Source organism: Paroedura picta, chromosome 1, assembly GCF_049243985.1.
Source record: "Paroedura picta isolate Pp20150507F chromosome 1, Ppicta_v3.0, whole genome shotgun sequence".
Lineage (NCBI taxonomy): Eukaryota > Metazoa > Chordata > Lepidosauria > Squamata > Gekkonidae > Paroedura > Paroedura picta.
The window spans coordinates 78,050,345-78,063,893 of record NC_135369.1 but is presented as its reverse complement, the minus strand read 5'-3'; the positions used below and the strand labels follow the sequence as shown (position 1 = coordinate 78,063,893).

Here is a 13,549-nt window from a genome sequence, read left to right as displayed (position 1 = left end):
CAAAGGCCAAAGCGATGACTGCCCCCTGAGCGAAACTCAAAAGAACAGGCAGCGGCAGCCGCCGGGTTTGGCCTAACTCGGCTCCTGTGGCACAGGGACTTCGCCAGAGTAGCCTTCCATTGGACAGAAGAAAGCAAAAACCCTTCGGCAATTGGACTCCGCTTTTCCTATTTGGCTGACGGACCCAACCGCGGCCCCCTATTGGGCAGTCGTCTGGGAAAAGGACTTCGTCATTGGAGGGTGGAAGGTGTGGGCGGGACTAGTTGGGATTGGTCTGGTGGAGTTGCCGTGGCGATGGCTTCTGGTCTCGCTGATTGGCGGGTTTGTGTCTCTGAGGTGACGGGAAGATTAGAGCGGAAGGCTGGCTTGCGAAAGAAGGGGCGGGACAACCGGGCAGGCTCGCGGGTGGCGGCTCCCGGGAGGGCGTGCACGTGCCTAAAAGGAGGGTTGCTCAAGCCGCGCGGGGTGCGCGCCCAAGTGGGAACAAGAGACAAGTTTCGGTTGAGTAAGGAAACGAGCCGCTGCTTCAGCCTTCTTCCTTCTGTAAAAGGGGATATGGTGTTTTGCACATTTTCTCAGGGTTTAGTAAGTATTAGCGGGCTTTGGGTGGCTGGATGGAGTCACTGAAGCAGTAGGTGCAAATTTAAATGGACTCCGGGGAATGGTAGAGGACAGGAAGGCCTGAAGGATCATTGTCCATGGGGTCGCGATGGGTCGGCCCCGACTTCGCACATAACAACAAGCGGGCTTTGAAAGGATGTCGGAAAAGTAAATACAAGAATGCCCATTGGGAAAGCAGGAAAATGCCTTTCAGGTATAAGAATCAGGAAAAAAATTTACTTGCATGGGCTCCACTGGAAAAAAATTACAGTACACTAATGAAAATGGGGAACAGATTTTGAGAAAACTGCCCTGGGTATAGAGTGACAGCTATCAGAGTAGAATAATGGTCCCTGGCCCAAGATAGACTGCTTTAGAATTGAGATAATAGCCCTCAGAGTGGAATGATGGTTCTTAAGACTTGTGCAAGTTTTCTGGGACTGGAATGACAGCCCTCAGAGTGTAATCTGTGTCATGGAACTGGAATGATAGCCCTAATGTAGAATATTTTTGGGGACCAGGTAAAATGATCTGGGACTTGAATGACAGTTTCCAGAGTGGTGTGATGTTCCCAGAGACACGATAAACTGATCTGGGACTTGTGATGCCCCCCCCCCCCAGGTTGGAATGACAGTTTCTAGGATTGACTTAAGTGTTTGCAGGGCTTGAATGACCACCACCAGACTAGATAGATGGTCCCTAAGAGTGGCAGAAGTGTTCTGGAACTGGGATGACAGCCCTCACAGTAGCATGACATTTCCTAGAATCCAGTAAATAGTTGTGACAATCTGCTTCTCACAGGTATGTGGAACATATACCTGCTCTGGGGCTGTTTGGTCCCATCCACCCACAAACACAGATCCTCCCCCCCAATATCTATCTTTCCATTCCCTTCTTCCCTCTAGCTTCCTCAACCGCCTCCCTGGTCCCTCCTCCCTTCCATTCAGACACAGATACACAGGCACTCCTTCCTTCTCCCTTCTTACCTGTCATGGCAGGAGTGCCCCGGCCTCCTCCAGCTGCACGTCTGGTGCCCTGATGGCTGTGCAGGTCATGGGGCAGCCCCAGCAGCATCTGGGGCAGCACCCTACCCAGCAGCAGTCACGTGGGTCATGGAATGGCCCTAGCCAGCTTCAGGGGTGGCGCCCCACCCCGCAGCAGTTGCGCGGGTTGCAGGATGACCACAGCCAGCTTTAGGGTTGGCGCTCTGCCATGCCGTGGGTCTCGGAGATGGTCCCAGCTGGCTTCAGGGGCTCTACCCCACTCCACAGAAGTTGTGCAGGTTGTGGGATGGCCCCAGCCAGCTTCAAGGGTGGCACCCTGCAGCATTCATGCAGCTGGTTCCAGCCAGCATCAAAGGCGGTGCCTTGCTCCACAACAGTCCTAGGGTGGCCCCAGCTGGCTTCAGGGCAGCAACTCACCCCACAACAGTCCTACGGGTTGCGGGGTGGCCCCTGGTTGCTTCAAAGACCCCACCTCTTCCAACTTTGCCAGTTCCTCGGCCTCTTCTGCTTGCAGCCTCCCCACCTGACACACTCCCCTGGGTAGCACTATGAACGTAATGTCTAAACCCTTTTCTGTCCCAGGGGGCGCACCATAAGATGTGTTCCACATCAATACAATACAATAATACACCTCAATGAACTGATCTAAGCCTGGGATGACCACCACCACCACATCAATGAAATCATGTCTCGAGTCTAAAAGTTCAGCTGGAAAGTCCACATCTGTCTGCCCTCCCCCCATTCTGGAGGCTATGTGTCTGTGGGCCCAGTGTATCTGTGAGACAGCCTCCCTGCCTATACCCCCAAAAGAGTCTTACGCTCCGCCACCTCCAACTGGCTGCGGATCCCTGGCCCCAGAGAAGCACATCAGACCTCAACAAGGGCCATCCATTGTCTTTAGAACTTGGTACCTTTGTCTGACCTTGCAGACTGCATCTCTAAATTTTTGCCTGAAAGTTGGCCCTATGTGTACATCTTTGCATGGTGGAAGCTGGCTGGACTCCATCTCTCTATACTTAGCACATTTTTTCACAGTGTTCATTTACAGAAACTGTGCAGTTATCTGAAACATATATTTGATACATAAATTGCTGTATCTTAATTCTGTAAAGATTTCCCATGTCTTCCCTGGTTGGCTGAATGTCCTTGTAGTTCTTAACTGTTCTCAGTAGTTTCAAAGGAGTTAATTTACTTCATCATGTAAAAGCACTCACAGTGTCACAGCCAGTGATGGCTTATGGTCCAGTTAAGGCAACAAATACATGCTGGTAAGGACATTTCTTCTGAAACCTTATCCCATTAATAAGACTTTGTTTGTCTTAAAGGTACCACTGAACTCAGACTTTGATCTGCTGCTTCAGACCAGCATGGGTATCCACCTGAATCTGGATGCAGAACTGTCTTTGTTCCTATTCTATATTAATTCAACTTACAGGCTTCTGAGGCCTTTCCTCCCAATGTTCTGATTGGGATGGATGTTCTGATTGTTTTTGGAGCCAACTATGATGCACTTACACACAATCCAATAGTTGTAGTGCTGGAACATTGTACTGAGTAACTGATAGGAGTGACAAAATGGAGTAGATTTGCCTTGGGTCAAATGGGCTGTAAGTGCAAAAAAGGAAAAGTCACAGCATAAAACTTCCTATTGCATCCAAGGCACAAAGCCAGGAGGCAACTGTAAATCTAAATCTATTGTATTAATTTGTGGCAGCGCAATGAGTTCTCAGCTCCGAAACAGTGAGGTAGAGGACTATGTCCTACGTGTAAAGTTTTGCAAGGCATATGAACATGGGCTAACGTAAAAGCTCAACAACCAGTTAAAGAGCTGAAGACTGAAATGTGCATAATATTACTGCAACATCCTTTCTCCCAGGGGATGCAACAGAGGGGGGGGGGGGAGAAGGCTATGCAAAGGCTGCTACTTAATCTGTTCCAGCTCTTCACCCACCTAATTTGTCATCTGGTATATTATTGGATTGCTGCCATGGAGACACCAACAACCAGCCCTCAGAGGCCTCTTTTTCCAAAATAACTAAGGAGTGAGCTGGGGAGGCAAAAGAATTAGGAACATTGTCACTGGGTTGGAGAGAGAGAAAAAAGGAATCTGAGCCACTGAAGACCACAAAAGCAGATGGGAATAGATTCCATTAGGCTTTACTAGCTTTATTGGATATCATTCAGAATGTGATCTGTATGAGTTTAAAACTTGTGTTTCTTTGGATTTGTTTTATATTGTAATGGGATAATCCTAGAAGAAGGCAACTGCTGGCATAGACTTAAACTGATTATTCATTGGGAACAGGAAAACTAGGAGAATTTGTAGTTGCCAACATTTTCTCCTACATTTGCAATAACCATGAAATGATACATTCAGGTTTCATACTGCCAAAAAGCAAGCTTAAGTTTCCCTTCAAAAATTGATCTTTGTGTGTGCTTAAACTCAATGTAACTGAGCTGTAGGTTAACATAAGTCAGGGAATACTGGAGACATCTGGTTCATGCAAAGACAGCTTTGTGTTTGCCCTGTGGCTTAAAGTCTTACAAGCAACAAAAAGTTCAGGTTAAGATAGCACTGTTGGCCACACCTGTAAGGGAATAAGTCTGAGAAAGCTTAGGAGGATTTAGTTGTGAATAAACATGTATAAAAGACTACACTATTCATAACTGAGTTCAGTAATTTAGGCTAATTAGCATGCAATACATGTATGGAAGAGCCTCTTGTGGCGCAGGGTGGTAAGGCAGCAAAAATGCTTTTTAAAGCTGTCTGCCCATGAGGCTGGGAGTTCAGTCCCAGCAGCCAGCTCAAGGTTGACTCAGCCTTCCATCCTTCTGAGGTCGGTAAAATGAATACCCAGCTTGCTGGGGGGTAAATGGTAATGACTGGGGAAGGCACTGGCAAACCACCCCGTATTGAGTCTGGTTCAAATTGAGAAAGGAGTTCGGCAAGGCTGTATACTGTTGCCTTGCGTATTTAACTTGTATGTGGATCACATCATGAGAAAGGCGGGGTTAGATGAGTCACAAATTGGATATGTAGATGATACCACTCTAATGGCTGAAAGCAAAGAGGAACTAAAGAGCCTATTGATGCAGGTGAAGGAGGAGAGTGCAAAAATTGGCTTGAAACAACAATATCAGAAAAACAAAGATCATGGCATCTGGCCCTCTCAATTCCTGGCGAATAGATGGGGAAGAAATTGAGGTTGTGACAGATTTTATTTTCCTGGGATCCAAGATCACTGCAGATGGGCCTGCAGCAAAGAAATTAAAAGGATGCTTGCTCCTGAGGAGGAAAGCTATGGCAAATCTAGACAGCATTCTAAAAAGCAGATACATCACCCTGCCAACAAAAGTGTGTCTAGTCAAGGCTGTGTTCTTCCCAGTTGCAACTGAGAGCCAGTTGAGAGCCAGTTTGATGTAGTGGTTAGGAGTGTGGACTTCTAATCTGGCATGCCAGGTTCGATTCTGCGCTCCCCCACATGCAACCAGCTGGGTGACCTTGGGCTCGCCACGGCACTGATAAAACTGTTCTGACCGGGCAGTGATATCAGCACTCTCTCAGCCTCACCCACCCCACAGGGTGTCTGTTGTGGGGAGAGGAATGGGAAGGCGACTGTAAGCCACTTTGAGCCTCCTTTGGGTAGGGGAAAGCGGCATAAAAGAACCAACTCTTCTTCTTCTTCAATGTATGGCTGTGAAAGTTGGACCATAAAGAAGGCTGGGGCATCAAAGAATTGAGGCTTTTGAACTCTGGTGCTGGAGAAGACTCTTGCGAGTCCCTTGGACTGCAAGGTGAACAAACCGGTCAGTCCTAGAGGAGATCAGCCCTGACTGCTCCTTAGAAAGCCAGATCCTGAAGATGAAGCTCAAATACTTTGGCCACCTCATGAGAAGGAAGGACTCCCTGGAGAAGAGCCTAATGCTGGGAGCGATTAAGGGCAAAAGAAGAAGGGGACGACAGAAAATGAGGTGGCTGGATGGAGTCACTGAAGCAGTAGGTGCAAACTTAAATGGACTCCGGGGAATGGTAGAGGACAGGAAGGTCTGGAAGATCATTGTCCATGGGGTCGCGATGGGTTGGACACGACTTCGCAACTAACAAGTCCAGTTTTCCAGTCTGCTAAGATCATCCGGTATTCTGATTCTGTCTTTTGGTGTGTTTGTTACTCTTCCCTGTTTAGTATCATCTGCAAATTTATTAAGCACCCCCTCTATTCCTTCATCCAAGACATTTATAAATATGTTAAAAAACACAGGGCCCAGGACAAGCCCCTGAGGCATTCCAGTCACCAATCCTCTCCAAGAAGATGACAAACCATTTACAAGCACCCTTTGAGTGCGATCTGTCAGCCAGCTATTGATCTACCTAACAGTAATAGGATCCATACCACATTGTACTAACTTGTCAACAAGAATATCATGTGGAACCTTATCAAAAGCTTTACTGAAATTGAGAAACTATCCATAGCATTCCCCTGGTCCAGCAAGGTAATAACTTTCTCAAAAAAAGAGGTTAGTCTGACATGACTTGTTCTTGAGAAAGCAATGCCGACTCTTAGTAATCACAGCCATCTGCTCTAGCTGTTCAAGGACTGACTGTTTGATGATTTGTTCTAAATTTTTGCCAGCTATAGACATCAAATTTTGGCAGTTATAGACGTCTCCCTTTGCTGTTTAGTAGGTGGAGGAAGAGGAGGAGCTACCCCCTGCATGTGTGTAGACAGGGAGGAGGGCCCAACCTGGGTGACCACAGCTTCCACCCAGAAAAGGCAAGTGATAGTGGCTGCAATTGTTTGCTGCACAGGTAGGTTGGCAGAGGTGGATCCTCTGGGGTTCTTGCACCAGGTTAATCAGACCCAGGTCAGTCTTGCACCAGGTCAGTCAGACTTGGGGGACCCTGGTCCAAATATAGGAAGTGTTCCCTTAAAAAATAAGGGAAGTGTTCCCTTAAAAAAATTTTTTTTTACATTACCTTGAGCTCTGTTAAATTGTTTATTTAATATACTGCATAGTGCAGGGAGTTGGACTAGATGACCCATGAGGTCCCTTTCCAACTGTATTATTCTATGATTCTATGACTTTTATACACTTTCATCCTGCTTCCTTTTTGGTTCTCACCTATTTTTCAGGTTTGTGTGTGTGTTTTTTTCCCCTTCTTGTTGTTGGATGACCAGTCTATCCTACCATAGGGTGGTGTTCTGAGAATAAAATGGAGGAGGGACGAATTATGTGGCAATCCTCTTTGTGTCTCTGTAATGATATAAATGAACTATAAAACCTAGTTCAACCTTTGTGTCTCTTTTTGAGCCAGCCAGGTACAAGTAGGTTCTCTCAATGGTCTACCAATCTGATTAGGTGTTGCAAGAGGTGCTTTTTTCTTACATCATAGCATTTCTAAATGCACTTGAGTGGTAGAAGTGCAACTGCATGTGAGTGCATAATATTGCATTATGTTCTCCAATCCTTTTAGAATTGTTCAGAACAAGCAGGAATTGAGTTTCTGGCCTTCCTTCAAGTTTCTATCAAAAGCCGCTGCAACCTTAACCAATGAGACATCTGAGGTAGGTGTCCTGGACCATGCACTGGGGGAAGGGATGTGCTACAAGATCCGACTTCCCTGAATTTCCTGCACTGATCTCACTAGAGTTGTAGGGCATCCCCACGGCCATTCTATTGATTACCCTTCCCCCACCTGAGGGATTCTGGGGACCCATCCTCACATTTTGCCCAGGACTCAAGAATTACTAAGATCACATTTCTTAGCAAGTCCTTTTACAAAATACTTTCCCCCCCTTGCATCCCTTCCTTCCTAGACTGCAGGTGATATCATGTACTAAGCAATGTTGACATGACCAGATGAATGATTGGTATGCTGATGGCAGCAGGCAGCTGGACTGAAGACTAGTATGGGGGTTAGGAAATGTGGACTTTGAAATTCCAGGAAGGCCTGAGAAGTGAGAAGTCGTTTGCAAACTTTTCCATAAAGTGCTTTTAGTGCTGAAGGGGAATACTGTCTTATGCCATAGAAGTCCTGCCATCTATACTTCCTGTTTTAAATGGAAGAGACTGTGGCATGATGGAAGCCATATAATTTTTAGAGTTTTGCTCTGGGGGTCCCGCTCTATTTGAATGCCCCAGAGTTACAATTAAGATCGGGATATTGTTCCTTGGTTGGGATCAGTGGAGTTGGGTTGGGGGGATTATTGTTTTATTGCCATCTTATAACTTTGGGATATTGTGATTATTCTTACTGTTGTTTTAATTGGATTTTATGGGATATATTATTTTATGATTTTATTTGTAAGCTGCCTTGAGGCAACATTGTTGCGAGAGGCGGGATATAAAAATAAATTAATAAATAAATAATTGAGCTCATTGTTTCATTTCATTTCAAGAACAATTTCATTGCCAGGCATTTCTGCTGACAGAATGGGGACAATTTTTTTTCTGCTTTTGTCACTTCCACAGCAGATCTTTGACTCCCTCATCACTCTTTTCCTGAGTGTTACCTTTGCTCCAGGAGCAGTATTTGAGGCCCATTCTATACACATTAGATAATGCATTTTCAATCTGCTTTTGCAGCTGGATTTTCCTGTGTGGAACAGGAAAATCTTTTAAAGTGCATTGACATAAGCAGAATTGGCCTCAGGTGAGCTTTACCATCTGTATGTGCCCTCTAGCCCTGCTGGTCCGGGGCTTTCGGCTGGGTTGTCACCAATATGCGGATGACACCCCGCTCTACCTTCTGCTGGACGGATGGACTCCCCCCCCCCCCCCCGGATACATTTGCCAATTGTTTGGAAGCAGTAGCAGTGACTGGATTGCTCAGGCAGAGTCACCTAAAACTCAGCCCCTCTGAACTGGAGGTCCTGTGGCTGGGTAAAAAGGGCAGGATCAGGCAGCACATCTCCCATGCCTGGACAGGGTGCAATTAACACCTGCACCAGCAGCTAGGAATTTGGGTGTGATCTTTGATGCCTCCTTTTCCATGGAGGCTCAGATCATGAATGTAGCCCATATGGCATTTTTTCATCTGCACCAAGCATGGCTACTAGCACCCTACCTGTCCCTGGAACACGTGGCCACTGTGATCCATGCAACGGTCACCTCTAGGTTAGACTTCTGTAATTCGCTCTACGTGGGCCTACCCTTATCATTGACCCGGAAGTTGCAGCTGGTTGCAGCTGGTTCAAAATGTGTCTGCAAGGGTCCTCACTAGGATATCTTGGAAGGCCCAGCCTCTGCTGAGACAACTGCACTAGTTACCTGCCTGTTTCTGGATCAAGTATAAGGTTCTAGTTTTGACCTTTAAGGCTATATGTGGCCTGGTTTCTGCTTATCTGAGGGACCACTTATCTGCTTATGCCTTCTGCAGGGCTCTATGCTCTGCAAGTATGAATCTACTGGTTGTCCCCGGGATATTTGGCTGGCTTCAACAATGGCCAGGGCTTTTTTGGCCCTGACCCCAACCTGGTGGAATGAGCTCCCAGAAGAGGTAAGGGCCCTGACGGAACTATCGAGTTTCTGAGCTCTTCTGCCCGGTATTTGGTTGAGGCTGGGGGGGGGGGGGGGTCCAGAGTTACAATTGTAGGGTCCCGCCCTATTTCAAGCGCCAAGCATTAGATGCATGGCTAGATAGATCTGACAACCACATCTTGGATCACGTTGTTGGCTGGATATGGGAGCAGGAAAGCTGATGGAGCTTTTTGGAGAATTTCACACCGCCATCTTGTTGTTTAACTGTGTTGTTACATTGTTAATTTTAAATAGTGGGATTGATGGGACTGTTGATTTTATTATTTTGTGGTTTTATGGGGTTGTTCCCTGTTTTATCTGTAAGCCGCCCAAAATCGATATTTTTGGGAGGGGCAGCATATATATCTAATATATAAATAAAATAAATAAAACAGATGACGGTAAATTTGCAGGGGGATTGCAATTCTAGCTAGCTAGCTCTTGTAAAGAAAAACATAGGTAACCTGTTTTATTTATACAAACTGAAGTGGATGTGATAGGGGGGATCCATCTATTTACATGTAACAAAAAAGGAGGGGGGTCTGTTTTTGAACAAAACCAGAACACACATGTTTATTATGTTTTTTTTATTGTGCCTGCTTTGCCATGCACCTTTTTGAGGGATTTCTAATGTCAACCTATGCCCGTTTTGAGTGTTTTACAATGCAATACTAAACCAGAGGTATACCTTTTTAATAGGATTAGAAAGATGTAATTCTGCTTAGATATGAATGGAGGGGGACCTTTTTCTATAAATCTGGTAATTTGCGTGGATCTCTTGGAGAAGGGGCATATTTACTAAGAATTGAAGGGGTCAAAAGTTATAAATAGAAAGTTGTTGTCTGTGGAAACCAAGGGAAACAAAAGCATATACAATAAAACAAGCATGTAATAATGAAAAATATGTTAAAAACAAATATTTTACACACTTCCCTAAAATACAATGGAGTATTTCTATAATTTGAATATTCTAGGATGGAGTTTGGTGGTTAAAAAAATGCTAAAAATAAACCCCAATTCACCTCTTTGGGAAACCAGCTCCTTAATCTCAGATGCATTGCAAGTGACAGGATGTGCAGGCATACTGAAGGAAACAATAAATGATAAAGACTCTGGAGAAACTGATTTATATGTTTTCACATTTTTACTTAGGGAGGGTGGCGAGTGACATTTTTGCTGTGAGTCATTCTGTTGTTCTTTCCACTAATGGATATGGAAAGCTCAGATATCACAGCCTGATATTAAGCTTGGAAACAGGTTTTTAATTTGAGCTATAGCAAGGCTTAACAATGCTATCCTATATTCCAGAGTGGGAGAGATGTTGGCATGCTATAGACCAGTCTTGTCAGATCAGGGTCATGGTGGGGGATGAGTTCTCGCGCTCACTTGTGGGGTCTCTCAGGGCATGGTCCTCTCCCCCACATCTTCATGCACCTTCTGGCCCAGCTGGTACAGAGCTTTGGGTTGGGTTGCCATCAGTACACTGATGACACCCAGCTCTATCTCCTGCTGGGTGGCCGCCTGGATTCCCCCCCGAAACCATTTGTCAGATGTTTGGAAGCAGTGACAGAATGGTTCAAGCAGAGTCGCCTGAGACTCAACCCCCCTAAGACAGAGGTCCTGTGGTTGGTGGTAGGGGGCGGGAACAGGAAGTGCGCTTACCCACTCTGGCAGGGACGCAACTTACAATCGCGCCCCAAGTCAGCAATTTGGGTGTGACCATTGACACCTCACTGACCATGGAGGTGCAGGTCAAGAAGGTAGCCGGCCATCTTCGCCAGGCTCGGCTACTAGCGCCCTACCTGTCCCCTGAAACCTGGCTACAGTGATCCATGCGATGGTCACCTCCAGAATAGATTTCTGCAACTCACTCTACATGGGCCTACCCTTGTCCTTGATCTGGAGACTTCAGCTGGTGCAAAATGCAGCTGCTAGGGTCCTCACTGGCACACCTTGGAGGGCTCATATCCAGCCTGTGCTAAGGCAGCTGCATTGATTGCCAATTGCTGTCCGGATACGGTTCAAGGTTTTGATTTTGACCTTTAAGGCCTTATGCGGGTTGGGACCCACATACCTGAGGGACCACCTAATGTCCTATGCCCCCCGCAGGGCTTTACACTCTGCGGGTGAAAATTTATTGGTTTTTCCCGGCCCCAGGGAAGCATGTTTAGCCTCAAGCAGGGCCAGGGCCTTTTTGGTTCTGACCTGAACCTGGTGGAATGAACTCCCGGGTGAGCTACGGACCCTGCAGGGGCTTACGGCATTCCGCAGGGCCTGTAAAACGGAGATCTTCTGCCAGGTCTATGGTTGAGGCTGGGGTTGGCGAGGTAGATCTATGCCATCCCCCGGTATGAGTATTGCATCTTACCTCCTTTTTCTCTCCCCCTCTAATAGTGAGGATTGGGAGTGGGTTTTCTGCCATGTTGGGATTTTATGTCTTTTTAATTGGGGTTTTAATGGTGTTTTTAAGACTTTGTAACCTGCCATGAGCTGGTTCTGGGAGTGGCGGGAAATAATAATAATAATAATAATAATAATAATAATAATAATAATAATAATAATAATAATAATAATAATAATAATAATAATAATAATAATAATAATAATAATAATAATATAGCCTGGGGACATACCTCTGCTGGAAAAGAGAGGGAAATTAAGGGAAAGAGGGAAAGGTGGTGTCCAGATGCAAGGAAAGGAAGAGAGCAATGTAGAGAAAAGTGGAATATAAAAAACAACTCTTCTTTCTTTATTCTAGACCATTGGAGAAAATGACCTTGTCAGCAGACTGAAGGCTGGCAATTACTGTAGCAGACATTAGCCTGCTGTCTTGTCTCGCTGGATTGGTTAATGGAATTAGCATGATCTACTACCTAAATTTGCCTCAGTATTGCAGAAAGGCGAGTCTAGCCCATGAGTACCCTTTTTCTGTGATCATGTGTCCTTGTGCTCTTAGTGGCTACAGCAAAAACTGCATCAAAAAGAAAAATCACTGGAAAGGCATTCAGCTGGACTTCAGGAGCCCTCCAGTTGCCCTTCCCCAAAAATTTATCCCCCCCCCCAAGTCCAAAGTCCTATAGCATCTTACTTCCTGACCTTGTGGCCTTCCTGCAAGAAAATCACAAGAGAGCCAGCTTGGTGTAGTGGTTACGAGTGCGGACTTCTAATCTGGCGAGCCAGGTTTTATTCTGCACTTCACTACACACAGTTAGATGGATGACCTTGGGCTCGCTACCGCACTGATAAAGCTGTTCTGACCAAACAGTAACATCAGGGCTGTCTTAGCCTCTCCTACCTCAGGGTATCTGTTGTGGGGAGAGGAAAGGGAAGGCGAATATGAGCCACTTTGAGACTCCTTCAGGCAGAGAAAAGCAGCATATAAGAACCAACTCTTCTTCTATGGTCTCAAATTACAGTTTGAGAACCACTGGGATAGTTTGACATCCCATAATTGTGAAAGTTAAAAGTGTTCAAGATATGCCTCACTGAAATTAGAATTAGACAGGAATTAGAAACCCAAGTCTAATATTTAAATACTTTGCTTTCTATAAAGGTACTGGCTATACAGATTATAAAGCAAAGTGCTAATTAGTATAGTTTTAATGTAAGGCATAGTATATCTTCAATATTATGAAGTAGAGTAGAAGGGCTGTTTTTTTATACCCCTGTTTTTAAGGAGCCCCAAAGTGGCTTACTAACACCTTTCCCTTCCTCTCCCCACAACAGGCACAATGTGAGGTAAATGGGACTGAGAGAACTCTGCTTGGTGAGAATACCTCTAGGAGAACTGCCCAAGGTCACCAGCTGGCTGCATGTGGAGGAATGGGCAACCAAACCCCGTTCTCCAGGTTAGAGTCTACTACTCTTAACCCCTACACCACACTGTATAAAATAGGCATAACAATACAAATTTAAATGTAATCAAGGATCATCAGCAGAAGTATTTTCAGTAATGGATAACCTTTTTTCGGGAAATCATAAAACTTTCTTTAGTCATTCATTCACTTATTTATATCCCACCACTTCTCCAGAGACTCGTGGCAGTTTACAAAATAAATCATCTGTTCCACTTAATACTTCTGGTAAAGCCTAGGAGGAGGAGGTGGTCTGCTTAAATACCATTCAGTGTTTAACACTGAGTGCCTCCATCTCCAAACAACTTGCCTGTCTGTCCAGCACCCACCTTCCGTCCCCCATCCCTGACCACCCTCTCCTCCTTCCACTTCCCTCCAAGGCTCATGACCTGGGCTACTATCAATAAGGAATCATCCAGAATCACACCAAAATTCCTTGCCAAGGCAAAGATGTTAAACTGAGCACCAACTAAGGTGCGTAGGCGCACTTCCTGTCCTGTCACCTTCCTGCCCAGCCATGGGACCTCTGTCTTGGAGGGGCTAAGTTTCAGGCGCCTCTGTTCTAATCATCCA

General features: G+C 45.6%; 1 protein-coding gene across 1 annotated transcript; it reads left to right on the top strand.

The window, feature by feature from the left end:
- The first annotated feature begins 152 nt into the window (after window positions 1–152).
- On the top strand, window positions 153–11,943 carry LOC143823940 (uncharacterized). Its single transcript, XM_077310747.1, has 5 exons — window positions 153–505; window positions 6,286–6,376; window positions 7,078–7,168; window positions 8,983–9,102; window positions 11,881–11,943. Exons 1-5 carry the CDS (start codon window positions 295–297, stop codon window positions 11,941–11,943), a joined length of 576 nt encoding a protein of 191 aa, XP_077166862.1. The 5' UTR covers window positions 153–294.
- The last annotated feature ends 1,606 nt before the right edge of the window (window positions 11,944–13,549 follow it).